Source organism: Chenopodium quinoa, unplaced genomic scaffold, assembly GCF_001683475.1.
Source record: "Chenopodium quinoa cultivar QQ74 unplaced genomic scaffold, ASM168347v1, whole genome shotgun sequence".
Classification (NCBI taxonomy): domain Eukaryota; kingdom Viridiplantae; phylum Streptophyta; class Magnoliopsida; order Caryophyllales; family Amaranthaceae; genus Chenopodium; species Chenopodium quinoa.
The window spans coordinates 1,234,696-1,257,011 of NW_018744582.1; the positions used below are offsets into that span (position 1 = coordinate 1,234,696).

A 22,316-nucleotide genomic window follows, 5' to 3' on the forward strand; every position below is an offset into this window, starting at 1 on the left:
TCAACTGCCTAGCCTATAGGCCTAGGCCGTGTAGCAGATAGAGTCCTCAGTCCCTGCAAAAGAAACAAGATGTGAATAAGTTTAAGGCACCTATACTATACATGCCAATTAGAAAACTTTGTACAGATTCACAATGCATCAAGTAGGCAAGTATACAACCATATACTACAATATTTATTCTCAAGGACACCACAACCCTCTGCATTCAATAGGCAAATTTTAACATTTTTGCTACAAAAATGCAGCATGCCAAACAATGAGATGGGATACAGAATACATCGTGTATATGAGAATGAGATCAAGATACTAATGACTACAACAAGAATACAACAGCTCAGAAACAACCTTATTGTCTGCAAAATGTAAAAAATGGTCTCAACAATCAAATCCGTTTTCCAAAGAAAGATGTCAAAACTGTATGAACAAGATGTGGAGCAGAGTGCATGTAAGCGCAGAAGATCACTATCAGACAGAAGTGGAACTTATATACAGGCTCTAGGGATCTGGCAGAGGTAGCGGGTAAACAGTCGCTGGATGATCTGTTCTCTGTCCAGCAAGCGAGTAATAAGCAACAATGTGAGATGGATGGTCAACCCTTACAGGCTGACCATCGTTGTCGGGGTTGGTACTGTATTGATCCCCAGGAATCAGCTCAATGTTCCAATATGGTCGAACCATTTGTACAATATCGACAATGCCTGTTTGAGATGCTCGGTATCCTTGGACCCACATGTACCTCAAAGAAGTCAGTCTTGTTGCAGCAGTAGCAAGTGCATGTTCTGTAAAGCAACAAGCCCTCATTTCAAGTTTCTGAAGGCTAGGGCAGCCCAGAGAGAATTCGAGTAGCCCTGCATCAGTTTCCCCCACATAACCTAGAAGCATCCACCTCACATTTTGACTGAAGTGACCAATGTAACCAAGACCAGTGTCAGTCAAACCTCCCTGTCGGAGGTACAACGCAAAGCGTTGCATGTTTTTACAACCCTGTAGAAGAGCCCGGACTCCTTTATCGAGTGGCAAATCAGTAATTGTTTCTTCCCTGTCAAGTAATACAAGTCGGAAATCAGTCAGATTTTTCAAGTTTGCACCTACACATTCCAAGGCTTCATTTGTTATGTCGGTCACGTAAACTGCTAGGTATTCCAGGTCAGGGCATCCCTGTGCTACAGCAATTAATCCTTTCTGTGTAACTAGTTCAGCATCTAATCCTTGGTCATCTGCCCCTCGTTCTATACGAAGTCTCTTCAGTCTCTTGCACGTCAAAGATACAACCTCCAGACCCTGATCACCAATAACATTTGTCGTCTGTTTACAAGAGATAAACAATGAGCACATGAGAAGAACTAGAGCGAGCAAAGAATCTCAAGGTTGCAAGTTCAGATGCAAAAATCTGGTTATTAAAACATGGTCACAACAAATATGAAGACAAGATATATAACTATTACGAAAAATGAGGGCAACACTATTGAGAGATAAAATCAATTCAAAGAAGAGAAACTAAAAATGTAAAGCATCAAAGGAAAACAATAACAAAAACAGCATGCTTTATGAGAGAAAAATGTAGATTATACCTCCAGAACTTCTAAATTTTGACATCTACGTATCAGGTCACAGTGCCCCTCACTATTAAGTGATGCATAAACAAGATCCAACCTCCGCAACAAGTGCGTAATTGGATAATATACAGTCAAATGGCTTTCCACCAAGTACATGGGACCCAATGAGGTCAATTTAGCCGGAAATACAATGTTAGCATACTGGTCTAAATCTTCATTATATGATCCACCAGAAAATTCTTGCAATCTTGTCGCTGTACGGAAAAAGCTTCCAAGATGGACAAGATCAGTATCTCCAATTTTCACAGAGACTAAAGGACATCTACTGGCAAGAAGTTCTAGATCTTGAACCCTGATTTGCTCCAAAAAAGTCATATAGAAGTTCAAAGTTTCAAGAACTGTGTTGTGTTGTGCCAGCTGGTGAAACCATTCACCATTAATTTCATCGACACCACTGTCTTCCAGAAACAGTGTTCTCAGGTTCCTACATAGGAAGAAAAGTAAAGTAAATTTCCAAGCAGACATACTAGACACAACCAAGTAGACATATATACATAGTTAGCTTCCTGTCTAGTAAAAAAAGATGAGCATTCAACATGTATTTAAAACCACATCCTTGAGAAGAAGGAAAATATCGTGAATGATTGTGCAAGAGTGTAAGCACTTCTATATAAGAACATCAATATAATAGAAATACCAGGAAGCGGAAGCAAAACCATAACAGGATCAGAAAACAGTCAATCAAATATATCCTGGGCAGAGCACTTACAGCTCTACTGTCTACTAGCAAATCCTTCTTACCATGAAATCCAGAAAAAAGGGGGAAAATAGAGTGATTGGACTCGAGTATCAGATACAAATCCAATTATCTAATACAGATATTAATTAAAAAAATTAGGGACACGGAACTCCATCCTAAATCTGGACATGAATATGAGGACACGACAATCATAAAAAATCCAGCCAGCCCAGCCGTGAGAGAAAGGAGAGCAAGAAATAAAAGAAACTGCATGACAAAAAATAACCAGCTGGTGCATCATCCACTGAGTTCAACTCGCCTGACAACCATGAATAAAAACCCAAATATGTTGCTTGCTGTTATCAAGGATCTTACATTCTTACCTCAAATTGGCAAATCTAAATTATTTTCATCAAACTCTAGAATTGAAAATTTAAGTCAAGTATGGACTAATTTGGTGGGCAAATAGATGCAAATGTTCATGCCTTGCCATCCTCTAATCCCTCTTTTGCTTGGGGCGTGTAACATTGCAAATTGGAGGATGTGTCGACACCAGCCACCAGTAAATGAATGATTTTTCTGCTTCTGGTAGCACAATCTATCAGTTACTAATTTTTATCTACAGCCATCAAAAGACGCAATTACAGTCTGCACTCTAGAGTCTAGACAAAGTCAATTCCCATTGTTCTCTGGTTTAAGCTCTTCATATACTGGCCTTATCAAGGATCAAACCTATCATTCCTCTAATGGACTGATGATATCATCATTATGCTGCTCAGATCTATAGTTTCTGGGACTCCAGTGGGCATGGAGACGGGAAGGGTATACATCAGTCCTTAAAATGCTTTTTTAGGAGGAAAGAAAGGGAATAGAAATCACAAAACCTTAGGCATAACCATCGAATAAAGGTTGAACAGTAAAGTACTCCAGACTAGCCAGCACATAACATTCCTTTAACATGAATATTTCCCACTCACAAGGTGGACTATGGCATCAAGGTTAAATTCTGTATACGATTTTCCCAACCAATTACATACAGTTGACCACTAATAATTGAGAACTTTTCACATGTAACTACGTGAATACTCACACTACTCAACATCCACAGTTATAGTTTCCATCAGACATTTAATTATTGTCGAGCATAATTTCACTAATTCACAAAGGTGTCTCCTCTCACCTCTGCTTAGCCTTTGATAGCATATAATATAGGACACAATAACTTTACATGCTCCTATGTACAAAAGAAGCTCAAGGCACAAGGTGTAAGGATCCTTCAGCGCTTTGTTGCACCTGATCAGAGTGAGGTGAACTTAATAAATATTTTTAAAAATTGGTGTAAAAAGACAGTTGTGTGCCTTTTTGTGCCTCCCCTGCGCTCTGTTAGATATTTTGAAGAGGGATGAAAAGAATAATGCACGGAAGCTATAGAAGAGAAACTCAAACTTATGACTCAATATTTTCACCACAATGAAATCAGCTTACCTAATGCATTTAAATAGAAAGAAAAACCTAACTAATTGGTCCTATAATTTAGGAACATAAACCCACTAACATAGTAACATTACTCCACTTTTTTTTCTTTTTTTTTTTTCTTTTTTTTGGTTAAAGAGGAGTAACATTACTCCACTAACCCAATGATATTTGACCACCAATAGTTTCGTTCAACACATCTAACTTACTGACTACTAACTGATTTCCTAAACAATAGTATCAAGCTTTGACTAATCTACTCACTACATATTTTAACTAAGAAACTAATATCCCTAACAATAAGATATATATAGCAACTAACGTATCTTTGAAGCACAACACCAACACACCCCCTTGCTTCAAAGCCACATGCAACTGCTTAACTTCAACGACCATATTACGACGGACTTCGACTTGAACCTGACACGCTTTCATTCTTGACACTCAAGGTACCTTGACCCCGACTTTCACAACCAACCTCGACACTAGACTTTAGAAGACCCTGCTATCTTCTTCTTCAAATTTCATAACTTCTTGTTAGACGTTTTAACTTGTGATGTACATCTCATCACCTACACAATATTGTTGATGCACATCATCACCAACATGATATTCTCGGAGCACTTCTCTCCGCACAACCAAACATCCCCTGCTATCTTCTTCTTCAAATTTCATAACTTCTTGCTAGAATGAATCTACTTGTTTAGGCCAATAAAAATGCTTGATCCCTATTGTATTGCACTTCAGTGCCTAGGCATGCCTTTTTTTTTTTTTTTTTTATTACACTGAATACTACGAATACAATGTAAATATGTAATAAGATACCCTTTGCACAACAGAAAAAGGAAACAGCCACAGAGAGCAACAAAACAAATCCCTTGAACATTCAACCATGAGAGCCAAACTTGCCAAAGCAATCAATATATAATTAACATCCATGTTAAAACATTCATGTTATGCCTACGGTATGTCAAAACACAAGAATACCAAACAATATTAAGACCATTAAACCATTTACAATCCTGAAAAAAATGATCTTTAGTCTACAAATATAATCAATCACAATATAAGCCAACATAAAATTCGTACTTCATTACAGCAAAACATTACATAAACTTGTATTACATAGACACCACCCGAAATTATCTTAATCAATATCCCGGTAGAGTAATAACATAATTTCAGGTGGTGTTTAGGGAAGAACAAGTTAGCCAAATCGCCCAACTCTTAACATGATGATGATATGTAAATTCAATTCATAACCCCTATAACAAACTCGACATATAGGGCAATGGAACATTAAAACCCAAAAAACTTCATTATTACACTACTCTGTACAATAAATAAACAGCCAACCATCTGTTCCTGAAAATAAGGTACTTAAAATTATTACCTCCACAAAACTAAATAATGAACCATTTCAATTTTCAATATCTCTAAAAAATAAAATTAAACTTTATATACGCTTGTGAACTACGATCGAGTATTTCAGATTCAATCCACTTAACAAATAACAATACACTGTACTAATACTACTCATACTACAAAACAATACGAGTAGGCGGGTTATGATATACGCAACCCTAACCACTTAACATATCGACTTAGCACTTAAGACTGCATATATCATTTTCCAAACACGAAATGAAATGAAACGAAACAAATTAAATCAAAACTTAAAGCAAATAAACTTTTTTTAAAAAAAAATACCTGCAAGACTGAGAAATATGCAATAAACCATCAGTAGAAAACCCAGAACACTTATCCAACTTCAAGGAAATTAAATTACGACCTTTAACATTCGCAATATGCCGAAGATCTGCATCTTTAACAATCATTCGCCTAAAATGAAGCTTATTAAGACGAGGAAAGCTAGCCAGAATCTGAACCCATGGACCAACATAACCTCCCCAATCATCTGGAATTAAATTGTACATTGAAGCTCGTGGTTTTCCTTTGAGCTTCAACGATTCGATGTTTGGAAATCGATCATGGAGTCGTTGCGGCGTTGTTGTGTAGCACAGAGCAATTGTTACGTGTTTTCTCGTTAATCGATCTAGCTCGTACCATCTTCTACACACTGCTGATACTGAAGATCGATCACGAGGATCTTCAATATATGGTAGGATACATTCAAGGATTTCATCTGACATACTTCTTCGATTATTATTATTATCATTATTATTATTATGATTAGCATCTTGAACAACAAGATGATTATAATTATGATTATTATTGGTATTGGTATTATTAATATCCGCCATTTTTGTAGCAGAAATTTTTTGAAGATCTGGAAAATTATGTGAAATCGAAAAGTATATGAAGTTGAATTGAAATTGAATATACAGAAATTAAATTAAGATAAGAGAAGTAGAAGAAGATTTGAGAGGAGAGAGAATTGAGGAAAAGCCATAGATTTGGATGATGAAAGTGACTTTAGCTAGTGGTAGTAGAAACACACTAACACAGATAAAAAAATAAAAATTATAAGCGAATGTAATAAAGATGATGAAAAATGAATTTAAGTTTCAGGTTTTTCTCGCAAAACAATGGGAAGTTGGGGCGGAAAATGGAGAAAATAAAAAGAGGAATTATTTTTGTCTTAACTTAACTAAAGACGTGGCTCCGTTACTCCGTATATAGTTTAACGAGGGGTTTAGGGTGGTCCAATTTTTAATAAATGTACCACTTGTGTCTTAAATATCACTAGACTAGATAATCTAATCATATGATATTATATTTCTTGGTTTAACTTTTTTATTTTTTTATTAAAAGAATTTATATTCTCTAGAATAATATGATCCCATATGCATTTTTTTTCTTTTCTAGATTTGTTCTAGTCTGATTTGATGTTTTTCACATCTTAGAATCTATTTGTTTCATCTTATTTTAACTAATTCAGTAAAATAAAATGTGTCAGAAACAATAAGTTTAGAATAAATAAATAAATACTTTTTTTCAAGAAATTTTAGACACAAGTTTTTATTATTCAAATAAGTTCAAACAATATTATATTTAAATAATATTAGATGTCCTGATGTACATATATAAGAGCAAACCAATTTTATTTCAAAAAAAAAAAGAGCAAACCAATTTGCTCATTTGGTTGTACTTATACTTATACTTAGTTGTATGGAAAAGATAATGGTGTGGTCTGATTTGTCTTAATTTTACCAAAAGATTATAACAAATGTGTTGTAATTTATAATATGTGATAAAATTCTGTATTAAAGTAAACAAAACATATCTTTAATCAAGGGGAAAATGTTCTTACTACTCAAACTTTGTTCAAAATTTTAAATTAGGGGGTTACAATCTGTGAAGTAGGCAGTGACGATTGATCAAGCAACTGTGGTTCATAATTTGCAAAACTAATAAATATAAAAGTCAACGAATATAGATCATTACTGCTAGTGGAACTTTTTTTAACCTTGAATTTTCCTAAATTCAGTGCCATTTGGAAAATTATATTTTTTTTGTGGGAATATTATATGTCAGGCATATATATGTAATTATATATGAATATATTAGAGTACCATTTATCAGCTGCATCATGGGCTCATGGCGCAAGTAGCTACGAGTAGGGAGGAATTGCTACAAGTGGGTGTTAGATTGATTGGATGTTAATAATGTGTCATAAAAGTATAGAACATAATACTCACTATGTGTTTTTATTTTTTAATTTTTTTTCATATTTAGAAACTCCACAAATTTCTTCTAATACTCTCTCCGTATCAGGGGAAAAAAAAAAACCTATACAAAATATATGGTTTATAATTTTTGATACACTTTTGTGCATTGAAAACTATAGAACAAGTAAAACTAATATAAGTAAAAACACGGTAAAACAATTGCTATTGATTTTATATACTCCGAAAAAAAAATTAGCTAAAGTGAGGTTGGTAATAGATAAATCAGTTACTGAGTAACAATAAAGTAGTGTTAAATATCTTAAAATAAATAAATAGCAACTGTATTAAAGTTTGATATTTTTCTCCCATGCTACTTAGGCCTTGTTTGGTTGGCTAAATATTTTGTGGAAAGTCAAAATTCCCATGAATTTCATTTTCAATCTCTTGTTTGGTTGACACAAAAAGTGAAAATGGGGGCAATGAAAATTCATGGGAATTTTGACTTCCCACAAAACATGGGAATTCACTTACCTTACCCCCTCCCCCCTTGGTAAGTTGAAATTCCCATGGAAATTTACTTCCTTCATTCTTAACCAAACAAATTTATTGAATTCCCATGATTTTGATGATGGAATTTATTTCCCACAAATTGAAATTTCATGGGAATTTGCACTTCCCTAATGAACCAAACGACCCCTTAATATGCTTGCAAAAAGCCTCTTACTCTTTTTATGCTTAGAGCATGGGGATACTGTTAGTTGATGTCAATATTGGTGTGTCAAATTAATACCTCAATTAATATTCACTTTAAAAGATATACCAAAGTTATTACATATATGCAAGGCAATATATCTCATTTACTCAATCTACACTACTCCGTAATGAGGTAATTTCATCCAATATGAAGTTATTACATATATGCAAGGCAATATATCTCAAAGAACGGATGAGCCGAGTGCTTCTGGACGGGATGATGAAATTCCCGCTGTCCTTTGGGATATCCTCCCTGGGTTTTCAGAGTGGGAGAATGCCGAAGTCGCTTCGGCCATGATAAAGAACCGCCCCTACTCATGGTGGGTAGAGAACGCCGATCAATATCGATTTGCCGAGCAAATTGAGTTGCACTACGGCATTTTTGAAGCTGATGGATATTGGTGCCGAATGCCCTCAGCATCCGATAGAATCCATCGTCCACCCCCGGGGTATGTGGGGGTGTACACGAGACAGCTTCAGTATGGGCTGAGGTTCCCTTTGGACGTTTTCGTCCGAGACTTGCTGATCCATTACAACATTTCCCTATGTCAGCTAACCCCCACCAGCATCCGAAGGGTGATGACATACTTATGGGTCTGCAAGTTCTTCAAATACGTGCCGAACCTGCACTGCTTCAGAAAGCTCCATCGGCTAGTGCCAAATATTCAGAGTGGGCACGGAAGCCATGGTTCTGGGTGGTATCGGATTGAGTCCCGGCCCCAATACTTGACCATGTGGCCAAATGACTCTTCAGACAAGGACTGGAGAGGTCAATGGATTTGGGTTAGGGCACCCACAGATCCGGGCCACCCTTGCGTCTTCAGCGCTCCCCGGTACTTAGCTGAGCCTGATCCCGAAATGGGAAGTCTAGGTCCCCCCGCAGATAACGGGGCGGATCCGAACCTGGATCAGCAACATATCTTCGGCAAGCTGCCGAACCCGGGGGGAAGTGGTCGAATGCAGCATATCCCGGAGACTTGGCTCCCCGATACGCATTACGTTTTCCAAGAGAATATGCTAGCAGCTGTTGGCCTCAGCCGAAAGTTTAAGGATGGTAAGCTTCTTCGGCTGGGGCCGAGGCTTTTAACTACCTCTTTTTCTTCTCTCGCTTTGCTTTTTTATGTTGTGCCAACATATCTGAGCTAAACTTTTTCCCTTTCCCTTTTTTCAGAGCGGGACGAGACCAACGTTGGTATTAACTACGCTCGTCTTGGTGTTAACCGAGAGCGAGTTGTAACTGAACGGGCCCCGTCTATCACTGAGCCGAGGCATAGGGAAGTTCATCTGGATTCTTCCCACTTCCAAATTGAGGCTGTTGCTCTGTATCAGAGGCAGAAGCCTTGGTGGAAGAAGAGAGACCCTTGGTTTCAGATGCTGAACGAAGAAGCTGAAGCTGCCCGCACAGCCGAAGAGGTTGCACGGGTACTTGAGGCTTGCGAAGGAGGAGAGGGGTCCTCCAGAGCTGCTGAAGCCGAAGCTGCAGCTAGAGCAGCTGAAGAAGACGAGGCTTTGCTGAAAACCTCGGTGAGCTTCAGACAACTTTTTTTTTTTTTTTTTTTTTTTTTTAATTACTCACTCTTCTTCCCCCCTGTCTGTTACAGTCTGAAGAGAGTAACAGACACAGAGAAGGCAAAGCTCCTGTTCGTCCCGAAGATCAAATACAAGAGTCTTCAGACTCAGATATGGACGAGCAGCCCCTTCTGAAAAGGCGCCGAAGGATGGCCATCATCGGCCCTCATGACTTTCAGCAGAGGCCGATGACCATCGGCGTCGCAATAAGGGAACCTGAGGAAGGCAATGGATCGCCGAGGGTTCCCCAGCCAACACCCCAATCTCCTCAAAAGACCCCTCCGCCACCTCCTGAGATGGAGGTGGATCAGAGAACTCCCGAACCTAAGGGAGGGGTCCAAGAAGAAATCAAGAAGAGTGCTGCTGAGCACGAAAATAAAGATGCTGTGATGTCCAGTGCTGAGGGCTTCACGGCAGATATCGCAAGAGAGGTTGAGGCTTTCGTCCTCACCCCTGAAGAAGAGGAGGTCATAGTAATTCACTCCTCTGAGAAGGACGATGCTGAGGCCACCAAAGCTATTCAAGCTCCATCGTCGTCCTTCCCTTCTTTCCAGACTCTGCATTCTGGAGAAATGGGTTTCTCGGCCCCCCGAATTCCAATCCCAGATCACATCTGGGACCTCATATGGGGTCAAAACCGAGAAGGAGCTGCAGCCTACTTCGGCAATTTTGCTGGCATGTCCGAAGTAGACAGGGCAAGGATCTGGTCGCTGAAGGCCACTGCTGGGATGGGCGAATCCAGCAGATCAGTTCCTGACCCAGCCAGGTCTAACCAACTGCTGATGATGCAGGTAATCTTCCTTCATTTCCTCCGAAATTCAGCTCTTTATATATATATAGATATATTTTATTATTTTTTTTTTTTATTTTATATATATTTTTTTTTGTCTTCCTGTTTTCAGTTCGTGCACAATCAGACTCTCACTGTAGAGCTGATAGATACCCTACAAGATAGGGTAGACGCTGCTGTGCACGAAAAGAAGGTGGCTGAAGAGGAAGTTAAGCTTGCTAAGCTGAAGCAAGCAGCAGCTGAAGAGAAGCAGCAGGAGGTTGAGGAGTACGGTAAAAAAGCTGCCGAAGCCCTGAAAACCTTCTGCGATGCTATGGAGAAGGAGGTTTTTCCCCCACTGATGGAAGGGGAAAAATTCCTCCAGGAGCATATGGGAGTGGACGTCTCCAAATTCAAGGCTGCCATTGAGAGCCGAATTCAAGAAGGAACTGCTGCACAAGCTGAAGTGCAGCAGCGTCTAGAGGCTCTTGAAACCAGCCGAATGGCTGCTGAAGAGTTGCTCCTGGCCAAAGACGTCCAACTCTCAGAGGCTGCTGCTGCTGCTGAAGCCCAAAGAGCTAAATTCCAAGAGGCTGAGGATCAACTGCTGATCCAGAAAGTTGAAGTGGCCCAAGCTCAGACAAAGGCTTTCCAAATTCAGCAAGAGCTGAATGAGCTGAAGGGTTCCTCCTCCAAAGTCGCTGATGAGCTGAAGAAATCCAAGGAAGACTTGGAGGAGACCCAGAAGAAGCTGGCTGATGCTGAGGCTTTACTCAAGGTCCGTGTTTATACCCAAGAGGAATATGAGATGGGTTTCAGAAACGGATTCCGAGTATGCCGAAGAGTCTGCCTTCATGCTGAGCCGAAACTGGACTGGTCTAAATGTGCTGAGTGGGTCCAGAATCCCGAAGACCCTCACATGAAGTATGCAACTCCAGCCGAAGCTGAAATTCTCAAGGCTGAGGAAGCCGAAGAGGAAGCCGAAAGACTGGAGTTGGAAGCTGAGCAGAGGGAAAGGGAGGCTCGGCAAAGTGCAAAGCCCGCTTCTTCTGCTGCTGGAGCTGAGGCCACCATGGGACTCAACGCTGATCAGTCTGATCCTCCGGCTGAAGCATAGGAACTCGGGCAGTCGTCTTCAGAATCTTGCGGTTCATCATGTGCTTAACTTTAGACTTGCCGCTTTCTGAGTTTTTTGCCTTGTTTTTTGCTTCAGCTTGCCTTGTCGTACAGCAGTTTTATTTTTTTGCTTATGTACGTATTTCGGCAGCTGTTATTTTCCGCTTGTGGGCGGCTGCCGATACTGAATTATTGAACTTGTAGCTCAATTTTTGAGAAATATTAATCTAATGCTCTTTTCTTCAGTTGCTTTACTTTTGAATGCTTTACTGTTTCTTTTCTTCAACTCTGCCGAACATAGTTGCACTGAGTGCTTCTTGCCCCCACAGAAATTGAAGTATGACTTCAGTTAAATAAGCAATTTCTGAACTTCTTCAAAATGGCAATGCTTCTGGGATACAAGTCTTACTGAAGATTGACTGTCTGAAAGTTGGATATCCGAAACACAGGGCCAACTGAAGGCAATGCTTGGGATATTAGCTTTCTGGGACTAACCTCTTTAGAACAAGTCTTACTGAAGTTTGACTTCAGCTGAAAGACCAGCGTTCTTAAAGAAGACGCACATCCGAAACACAGGGCCAACTTAAGGCAATGTTTCGGATAATGGCTCTCTGGGATACAAGGCTCAGTTAAGGCAATATCCCAGAATTGTCCATGGACTCATGTCTTTGGAGAACAGGTCTTACTGATGTTTGATTTCAGCTGAAAGACCAGTGTTCTTTAAAAAGACTGAGTTTTGTAAGCCATCTGAAACCCAGTTACCCGAAGGCGAAGGTTTCAGACGAGGCTGATTTAAAAATTTTCAACTGTTGCTGTTATCCTTGATTTTCTGTCTATCTTTGAAAAATGGATACCCGAAACACAGGGCCAACTTAAGGCAATGTTTCGGATAATGGCTCTCTGGGATACAAGGCTCAGTTAAGGCAATATCCCAGATTTGTCCATGGACTCATGTCTTTGGAGAACAAGTCTTACTGAAGTTTGACTTCAGCTGAAAGACCGGTGTTCTTTAAAAAGACAGGTTTTGTCAGCAATCTGAAACCCAGTTACCCGAAGGCGAAGGCTTCAGACGAGGCTGAATAAAAAACCCTTAAAGAGTAGATAGATCAAAGAAAATTTTGAAAGGATAAAAAGTTGTAAATATTTATATAAATGGCGGCTCCAAGGCCTTTCATTAGTTCAAAATGTACTTACAAAGATTGTTCTGCCCCGAAGGGTTTACATATGATATTTTTTTAGTACATCAGCGTTCCAGTGATTTTTCAACTCAGTTCCATCCAACTGCCGAAGTCGGTATGTCCCTGGCTGAAGCTCATCATAAATTTCATAAGGTCCCTCCCATGTAGCTGAGAGCTTCCCATGGATTCGGCCTTTCTGAACTGCAGCAGCATTCCGAAGGACAAGATCTCCAATTTTAAGAGGCCTTGCATGGACCCTTCGGTTATAAAATTTGCTGACTCTCTGCTTATAGGCCGCCATTTTATCTCGAGCTGAGTCTCTTACTTCGTCGAGGAAATCGAGAGATTCCCTCATCAGTCGCTCATTCTCAGTCGAGAAATGGTGCACTCGAAGGCTCTCTGAGCCAATTTCCACTGGAAGGACGGCTTCGGCACCATACACCAGTTCAAAAGGTGAGTGGCCCGTTGCCTCTTTTTCAGTTGTCCGAAGGGACCAAAGGGTTCCAGGGAGCTCCTCTAGCCATTTGGACTTTTGATCTTCCACCCTCTTCTTGAGGGCATTTAAGATCTGTTTATTTGCTGCTTCGGCTTGTCCGTTACTTTGCGGGTGGCATACTGCTGAGTATGCCAGTTTGATGCCGAACTGATCTGTATATCGCTTCAGCGGTAAGTTATCAAATTGCCTCCCATGATCGAAGACAAATACTCTCGGGATGCCAAAGCGAGTGATGATATTCTGCCAGATAAATTTTCTGACAGTTTGCTCTGTAATGTTCGAGGCTGCTTCGGCCTTGATCCATTTACTGAAGTAGTCGACACCAACTATCAGCCATTTTTTCTGGTACACAGCCTCTGGAAATGGTCCCAGTATATCCAGTCCCCATTGGGCAAACGGGAGTGGATTAAGGATCGGCTGAAGATCCCTTGCTGGCTGATGGATAACTGGAGCATATTTTTGACATTTTTCGCATTTCCGAACCAGCTCCTTAGCATCTGCGATCATGGTGGGCCAGTAATATCCGGCCCTCAATGCCTTGTGGGCTAAGGCTCTTCCCCCAATGTGGTTCCCACAGATGCCGAGGTGAATCTCCCGCAGGATATAATCTGCATCTGTTGGTCCCACGCATTTCAGCAATGGGGCTGAGAAGGACTTTTTCAGAAGTTCCCCCCTGAAGACAATGAACCTAGAGCTGGTTCTCTTTATTTTGGAGGCCAAAGCTTTGTCCTCAGGAGTTTCTCCCCGAAGCTTAAAAGCTAAAATGGGTTCCATCCAACTAGGCTCTGGGCAGCGCAGCACACTTCAGGTGCTTCGTCGACACTTCTTACTCGACGCACTTCTACATATACAGACCTGTTCAGCTCGGTAAAAGATGAACTAGCAAGTTTGGAGAGTGCATCGGCCTGAGTATTCTGACCCCTTGGGATCAGCTGAACCTCAAAAGTTTTCAGCTCTGCAATGAATGATTTGATCTTGGCAAGATAAGCTATCATGGAGGGCTCTTTGGCCTCATAGCTGCCACTGATCTGATATGCAACTAGCTGAGAGTCTGTTTTTAAGCAGACATGATCGGCTTCCAAGGAGATGCATAATTGTAGGCCGGCGATTGCTGCCTCATACTCGGCTTCATTGTTTGAGGCCTTATAAGAAAATTTTAGTGCATACTCAAAGGATTTGCCTTCGGGAGAGGTTATCACTACTCCTGCCCCCGAACCGTTTTCGGTGGAAGACCCATCCGTAAACACGGTCCAGACTTTCTTTTCACTGTCCAGCACTTCTTGGTATGAGCATTCGGCCAAGAAATCCGCCAGGGCTTGAGCCTTAATGGCAGCCCTCGGACGGTAGCTGATGCTTAATTCGGTGAGCTCAAAAGCCCACTTGGCTAGCCTACCGGATTTTTCAACCTTGCCAAGAACTTTTTCCAACGGCTGATCAGTTAAGACCACTATCTGATGGCAATCAAAATAGGGCCTCAGCTTCCGAGCAGCTACCACTACCGCGAAAGCAACTTTCTCGAGTAGAGGATAGCGGGTCTCGGCATCCGTCAGTGTATGACTGACGAAATAAATCGGTTGCTGACTCTTACTCTCTTCCCTCAGCAATACTGCGCTGATGGTGGCTGGGCTAACGGCCACATATAGGTATAGAGTTTCTCCTTCAACTGGGCTAGCCAGCGTTGGGAGTTGAGCCAGATGCTCCCGAAGCTGCTGAAAGGCGTCTTTTTGCTCTTCCTCCCAAACAAGCTCTTTTGTTTTCGGGAGTTTCAGGGCTTTGAAGAAGGGTAACCCCTTATCCGAAGCTCTGGAAATGAACCTCGAAAGGGCTGCCATTCTTCCGGTGAGCCGCTGAACATCCCTCTTCGTTTTCGGCTCAGGAAGGTCGAGCGCCGCTTTGACTTTAGAGGGATTGGCATCAATCCCCCTTTTGCTGACCATGAAACCCAGGAATTTCCCTGACTTCACGCCGAAGACACACTTCTTCGGATTCAGCTTCATTTGATGCTTTCTCAAGGTGGCGAAAGTTTCAGCCAGGTCCTTTACATGGTCCTCTAGTTTTCTGCTTTTGACGATCGAATCGTCAACATAGACTTCCATGTTTCGGCCCTTTTGATCGGCGAAAACTTGATCCACCAGCCTTTTATAGGTTGCCCCCGCATTTTTCAATCCGAAGGGCATCATTTTGTAATTATACACCCCAGCGTTCGTGACGAATGCTGTCTTGGCTCGATCGTCGGGGTGCATAAAGATCTGATGATACCCCGAGAATGCGTCCATGAAACTAAGCAAGGCATGGCCACTTGTCGAATCGACTAGCTGATCGATTCTTGGCAAGGGATAGAAATCCTTTGGACAAGCCTTATTTAGGTCCGTGAAGTCAACGCACATCCTCCAGGTACCATTGGGCTTCTGAACCATCACCACATTTGCCAGCCATTCCGGATATTGGCAAGGTTCAATGAACCCTGCCTCCAATAATTTTTTGACTTCGGCTGCGATGTCTCGGTTCTTATTGGCGGAGTAATTCCGCTTCTTTTGCTTAACTGGTCGACACGCTGGGTCAACATTAAGCTTATGGGAGATGAGGTCTGAACTTATCCCGGGCATATCAGCTGCCGAGAAAGCAAACACATCTCTGTTATCCCGAAGGAGCTGAATAAGTTCACAACGGGTGTTAGGATCAAGGTCCATCCCGATTGTTACACATTTCTCAGCATCTCCTTCGGCCAACTCAACTGTTTCAGTCTGTTGGTCCATGTCCATTGCCGATGGACTGGACTCTTCAGAATCTGGTCTGCTGCCAATGTCAGCAGGTGTCCCAGTCTTTGTGTTCTTCGGCTGGCTCTCTGAGTCTTGCGGCTCAGCTGAAGAGTCAACCTTCTCCCTTTCGGGACCTTTTTCTCTGGGCACGGATCCTTGGGCCGAAGCACTTAGGCCTTTCGGCTTTTTTGTGCTTGGCTCTCTTTCTTTTTCTTTCTCCTCCTCATCCCTGTCGTCATCTGGGCGACTACTGGATGGCTTGAGGTAGTTGCACCTTCGGGCGTCTTTTTGGTTGCCCTGTATCCTTTCGGGGAAGCCGGCGTCTGAGACGTAAATCATCAGCTGATGATAAGTTGAGACGACCCCTTGGATCTCGTGAATTATGGGTCTCCCCAAAATCACGTTGTACACTGAAGGAGCGTCGATGACCAAAAACTCAATCATGACGTTCCGGGCTGCCTCATCGCAACCGATGGTGACAGGAAGTGTCACCTTCCCATCTGGATAAGTTGAAGCCCCATTGAACCCGGACACCGGATAGGGTACCGGCGTAAGGTGCTTGGGCTTCAGCTTAATTTGGTTGTAGGCCTTTCGGAACAGAATGTTTGCTCCGCTGCCACCGTCAACAAGGACCTTACTGACGTCGTGGTTGGCCACCGTGGCGATGATCACCAACGGATCCTCGTGAGGGAACGTAATCCCCCGGCAGTCGGCGGCTGTGAACGTCATGTTCGGTACCGGCGACTGGGGAGATTGAATGTCAGCGTTGTTCACCTGGTGAGTCAAAGCTCTAAGGTGACGCTTGTGCTCCCTCCGAGAGTATATTCCTCCCGAGATAACATTGATCGGAGGGAATTTCCCCTCCTGTTTTTTACTGTTTTTCCGGGGGAAATCAAGGTCCTGCCGAGGGTCCTTTGCTAACCTCTCGGATTCTTTTTTCTCGCGGTGATCCGCGATGTATTTTTTCAAGTATCCCTTCCGGACCATGTCCTCTATCTGGTCCTTCAGCTGGATACACTCCTCAGTGTTGTGGCCCGAAGACTCGTGGAACTCACACCACTGATTTTTATTTTTTCGCTGATACCACTCTGGGAGTGGTCTCGGCTTTCGGTAACTCTGCTCCTCCTTCGTCACACTGTAAATTTTGGCGCGTGGAAGAGAGAGCGGAGTGTAGGACTCGTATCTGCCTGTGTATGTGGCAAACCTGTCCTTCTTTAGGTCGTTGGCCGGAGATGGCTCCGGAGCCTTTGATTTTCCCTTTGCCTTATGGCCTTGGCCTTCAGACAAAGGTATTTGCCTCTGTTTCCCTCCCCCGGATTGAGGTTGGGTTTTTGCTTTATTCCATTCTTCGGCTCGGATGAACTTATCCGAAGCACTAAGAGCTTCCTCCAAGGTCTGCGGGGTATGCATGACCATGAAGTCTAGGAATTTTCCTGGCTGAAGGCCATTCTGCATTGCAAAAACAGCTAGCCCCTGGTCCAGCTGAGAGACGCTTGATGACTCGTTACTGAAACGGGTCAGGTAGTCTCGGAGGCTTTCAGTTTCCCCCTGTTGCAGACCCATGAGCTCTGCGGTAGTCTTCTCTCGGCGGTTTGCCGTGGAAAACTTGCTCCTGAACTTGGAGGACAGATCATCCCAACCTGTTATGGAGCCTTGCCTTACTCCCTTGGAGATCCACGCTTGCGCGACCCCCTTGAGAGTGGTTGGGAAATATTTGCACCAAGTCGCCTCGGATCTGGGGCAAAGATGCATATGAGTCTCATACGAGGCCACGTGGTCCTTCGGATCCGTGGTCCCGTCATATGTGATATGCGACGGTATTTTAACCGTGGGTACGCGCTCTTCCAGTATCCATTGCTCGAATGGTGAACTAGCGGGAAGCATAATGGCCTTGCCCTTGTTCCTGGCCGAAGGGACCGCGCTCCGCCCTCTTAGAGAGGTAGGAGTGGTTTTCGTCCCTGGCTGGGAAGTCTGGGCCTCGGCTGCAGGGAACGAGAGGCGACTACGCACGCTCGGTTCCTGGCCGCCGAGTCGGTCAAGGACGCTTCTGCGAGCAGTCTCGGGTTCCCGGCGAGTAGATTCTGGCCGAGAAGCTGAGCTGCTGCTCTTATGCGCTGCTGGTCTTGAGGATGAGGATCCTTTAAATAATTGAGAGTTCTTTTTCCTCTGTTTTTCATTTTTCCAAGAATCCTCCTCCCACTCTTCCAGTTCCCGGAAGGAAGGAAGCTTCCCACCGTCATGGTCTAACTTCCTCCGCTGGTGCCGGGTATGCGGAGGAGTTTGATCACGAGGCGGTGGCATATTCTGTGCCCTCATTGCCTCCATGAGTACTGCCAGCGCTCTTGCCACCTCTTCCGAACTGGGCCCCGTCAAAGGGGTCCCCGGCCGAGTGTGGTAATGAGGCCGTGCAGCCGATGGTTGGCTTTGGGACACTGAATATGTCCTATGATCAGACTGACCCCTGCTAGACCGAGAGTGGTCCGGCCTATATTGAGAGTCATGCATTATAGGAGATAGGGAATCCTCCTTGTGTGATCCTCCCCCCGAGCCGGCACCCTTGGGAGAGTTCCGGTCCGGCGAGGGCGATGGTGTAGGGGTTTTAGGCTTTTCGCCCGCTCCTTGACGGAGGCTTTTGCTCTTGCGGTTCTTAGCCATGGCTGCTAAGATAATTGCAAGATGATCTTGGTTAGGAATTTGGCTTAAAGATTTTTGAAAGTCTTCCCCACAGACGGCGCCAAATTGTTTCGGTTGAAAACAATGGGACCTTGCCGAAGGTCCACTGAAATGGAGAAGACTGGATTCGATCCAAGTTGTGTTGGGCCGAAGGTTTCCTGCACAGTGAACACACGTAAACTAGCCTCGGGGGTGTTTCCGAGGAAGGCCCCTCCGATGCTAAAGTCAGTACAATGTGTAAAAAGAAGACACTATGCAAGAGAGTTTGTAGCTTGAGGCTTTTTGTGGAATATTTCTGAATGCAAGAATGAGCCTATGAATTGGAATATGAATTGTCTTTTATACCTCATCATACATGGAGAGGTTGGGCTTTAGCCCAATTGGCTTACTTTGTGGGCTGACCTTTGACTTTTGAGCAATTGGAGGGTTGAACCTTGACCTTGGGCTTTTAATTGGATCATTTAGTGCCCAGGCCCAATTTTGACTAAATTGGACCCAAACAATGGCTAACTTTAAGAACGTTTAATAATTACGGTGTACTATTTAAAGGCTTTTAATTGGTTCGATCTCAACTGAACAACAAATAAGAGAGGAGTATATGCCATTTTTTGTTTCAATTATAAGTTGAGTTAAATCTTTTACTCGTAATTTTATACCCTGTTTATGACTTTACACTAGGATTTTATACACAAAACGACAAATGATTTGGAGTATAAATTTAGTAATAAAAACAAGAGACAAAAATAGGAACTTGGAATCTTGAGTAAACAGTGGAAGTGAGTTTTTCCATCTTCAAAATGTAATTATATTTCCATTAAGGAGTACATCATCATTAGTTTTTTTCACTTGCTGTAATCATAGGTTGACAGCTGTAACGCAACTACTTGTTGACTTGTAATCATCTTGTACTACTTCCATTTTGATTGGTCCTCAGCTAGTTGAACTGTTGAAGCCTTAGCATTTTGTGTTTTATTAGGATTAAAATATAGCACTGTATACAAGTATATTAATGCAATAATATACTCCATAATTATACAGGGTACACCATAATGGTTACATATAATTGAAATTGAAAGAAACGGTACAATTACTTAATTTCCATTGCTAATTATACGATTTCTTTTTCTTTTACTTTTCGGAATCAATTATACAATTTCTTAGAAATGGCTAGGTTGTTGAACATGAACAAGTGAAAGGCTAATAAACTGCTTATATAACTTTACCCAGAAAACAAACCTTACATAAATAAATCGAAAGAAGTTTTATTTTATAAATAATTTGAACACTACTCTTGAATAATTGTTATAATCAACAAATATGAAAATCAAGATGATTCGTAAATTCGGATGTAAAGAAAATATAATCCGTATAAGGAACCATTTCGAGGAGGAAACTTTTATGAATTACGGAGTACTTCATATGTTAAGATCACCACAATTTACAAATGGAAAACAAATATAAGCCTTAGAATTTCTTAGCAATACATGATTGATTTCCTACGAAATATGAAGGAGAAAATAGTTTTCTAAATTTAAGAAGTCATATTTAGAAATATAGGATCTATACAAACTTAATTTATGATTTGTTATATTCATCTCAAAGACAAAAGAAAACATAAAGGAGAGAAGCTTTAAGAGAATTTTTTAGAGAAAATTCTCGGGTGTGATTGGGATGCATATGGTTGTGAGTTATAATAAGTGTTGTGAACACTTGTGTATTATTTATCTTTTTCAATAAATTTAGCAGCATAATTAGAGATACAAATAATTGTTCATTTATTTGTATTATTCATATATATTTTTTATTCCCACTAATCTGATTCTAAAGGGAATTTGCATAGTATTTCCTAACAACTGGTATCAGAACCGAGTTGATATTCTCTCAACATTCAGATAGAAATCGTCATAAACGATCCTAAGAAGTCATATATGCGTGGGAGCAATGGCTGCAGACGAAGGAAAGGTAAGACTCGAAAAATTCGACGGTGCAGATTTTGGGTTTTGGAAGATGCAGATCGAAGATTATTTATACCAGAAAAAGCTTTATGAACCTCTTTCGGAAAAAAAAAACCAGAGGGTATGAAAGATGAAGATTGGAATCTTCTAGATAGACAAGCCCTTGGAGTTATTTGGCTAACTTTATCACACAATGTTGCTTTTAATATAGCAAAGGAAAAGACCACAGTAGGTCTGATGAAATCTCTCTCTAGTATGTATGAGATGCCATCGGCTTCTAATAAAGTTCATTTAATGACGCGGTTATTCAATTTGCGGATGACAGATGGCGGGTCGGTAGCTCAACATATTAATGAACTCAATTCAATCACAACCCAATTGAGTTCAGTCAAAATTGATTTTGAAGATGAAGTTCGAGCATTGATACTTTTGTCTTCATTACCAGATAGCTAGAATGGTACAGTCACAGCTGTGAGTAGCTCGTCGGGAAGCAATAAATTGAAATTTGACGATGTTCAATTCGTGACCTGGTTCTCAGTGAAGAGATCCGACGAAGAGAGTCGGGTGAATCATCAACCTCTTCAGTTTTACATACAAAGTTAAGAGGAAGAAATTCAACCAAAAGAAGCGAACATGGAAGATCAAGCTATCGAGGGAAATCCAGAGATAGGAGATCAAAATCAAGGACTCCTAATAATTCCCAGAACTTGAAGTCTATTGAGTGTTGGAATTGTGGGAAGTCAAGGCATTATAAAATCAGTGCAGGAGTACACCGAAAAACCAAGAAGTAAAGGCAAAGGCAAGTGTTAATTATACCATATAAGGAGATGATGCATTGATATGCTCTTTAGAGAGCAAGGAAGAATCTTGGGTGTTAGATTCTAGAGCATCATTCCACGCTACTTCAAAGAAAGAATTCTTTGAGAAGTATGTCCCTGGAAACCTTGGAAAAGTATACCTTGGAGATGACCAACCTTATGATATTGTTGGTAAAGGTGTAGAGAAGATAAAGTTAAATGGGTCAGTTTGGGAGCTGAAGAATGTCAGACATATTCCCGACCTAAGAAAGAACTTGATTTCAGTTGGGCAGTTGGCCACCGAAGGCTACACTACAAACTTCCAAGATGACAATTGGAAGATTTCAAAGGGAGTAATGAGAATTGCTTATGGTAAAAAGAGCGGTACTCTTTACATGACATTAGGGGCGCGTTGTTCAATTTCAGTTGCAGTAGGAAATGAAAATTCCAAATTGTGGCACCAAAGACTTGGCCACATGAGTGAGAAAGGGATGAAACTAATGCATTCTAAAGGGAAATTACCAAGTCTTGAATCTATTGATATGGACATGTGTGAAGAATGCATACTTAGAAAGCAGAAGAGGGTAAGCTTTCAAACTAGTGGTAGAACCCCAAAGAAGGAAAAGTTGGAGCTTGTTCACTCCGATGTTTGGAGTCCAACAACTACTTCATCTATCGGTGGAAAACCCTAATTTGTCACTTTTATCAATGATCACTCCTGAAAGGTATGGGTTTACTTCCTAAAACAAAAATCTGAAGTGTTTGAAACTTTCAAGCGATGGAAAACAATGGTGGAAAATGAAACAAGTTTGAAGATTAAAAAGTTCAGAACCGACAATGGTGGTGAATAT

General features: G+C 41.6%; 1 protein-coding gene across 1 annotated transcript; it reads right to left on the reverse strand.

Annotated features, from left to right (window-relative positions):
- Positions 1-173: 173 nt before the first annotated feature.
- LOC110699231 (coronatine-insensitive protein 1-like) lies at positions 174-6,458 on the reverse strand. Its single transcript, XM_021876722.1, has 3 exons — positions 5,479-6,458; positions 1,572-2,040; positions 174-1,305 (listed from the first exon to the last, which is right to left on the reverse strand). The coding sequence occupies exons 1-3, from the start codon at positions 6,030-6,032 to the stop codon at positions 496-498; spliced, it is 1,833 nt and encodes a 610-aa protein (XP_021732414.1). The 5' UTR covers positions 6,033-6,458; the 3' UTR covers positions 174-495.
- Positions 6,459-22,316: the final 15,858 nt, after the last annotated feature.

Coding starts and splice junctions, on each gene's coding strand:
- LOC110699231 (XM_021876722.1), bottom strand. CDS start 6,032: ATGGCGGATATTAATAATACCAATACCAATAATAATCATAATTATAAT. Junction 2,041..5,478: donor CATATTTCTCAGTCTTGCAG/GTATTTTTTTTT, acceptor CTTCCTATGTAG/GAACCTGAGAACACTGTTTC. Junction 1,306..1,571: donor AAAATTTAGAAGTTCTGGAG/GTATAATCTACA, acceptor TCTTGTAAACAG/ACGACAAATGTTATTGGTGA.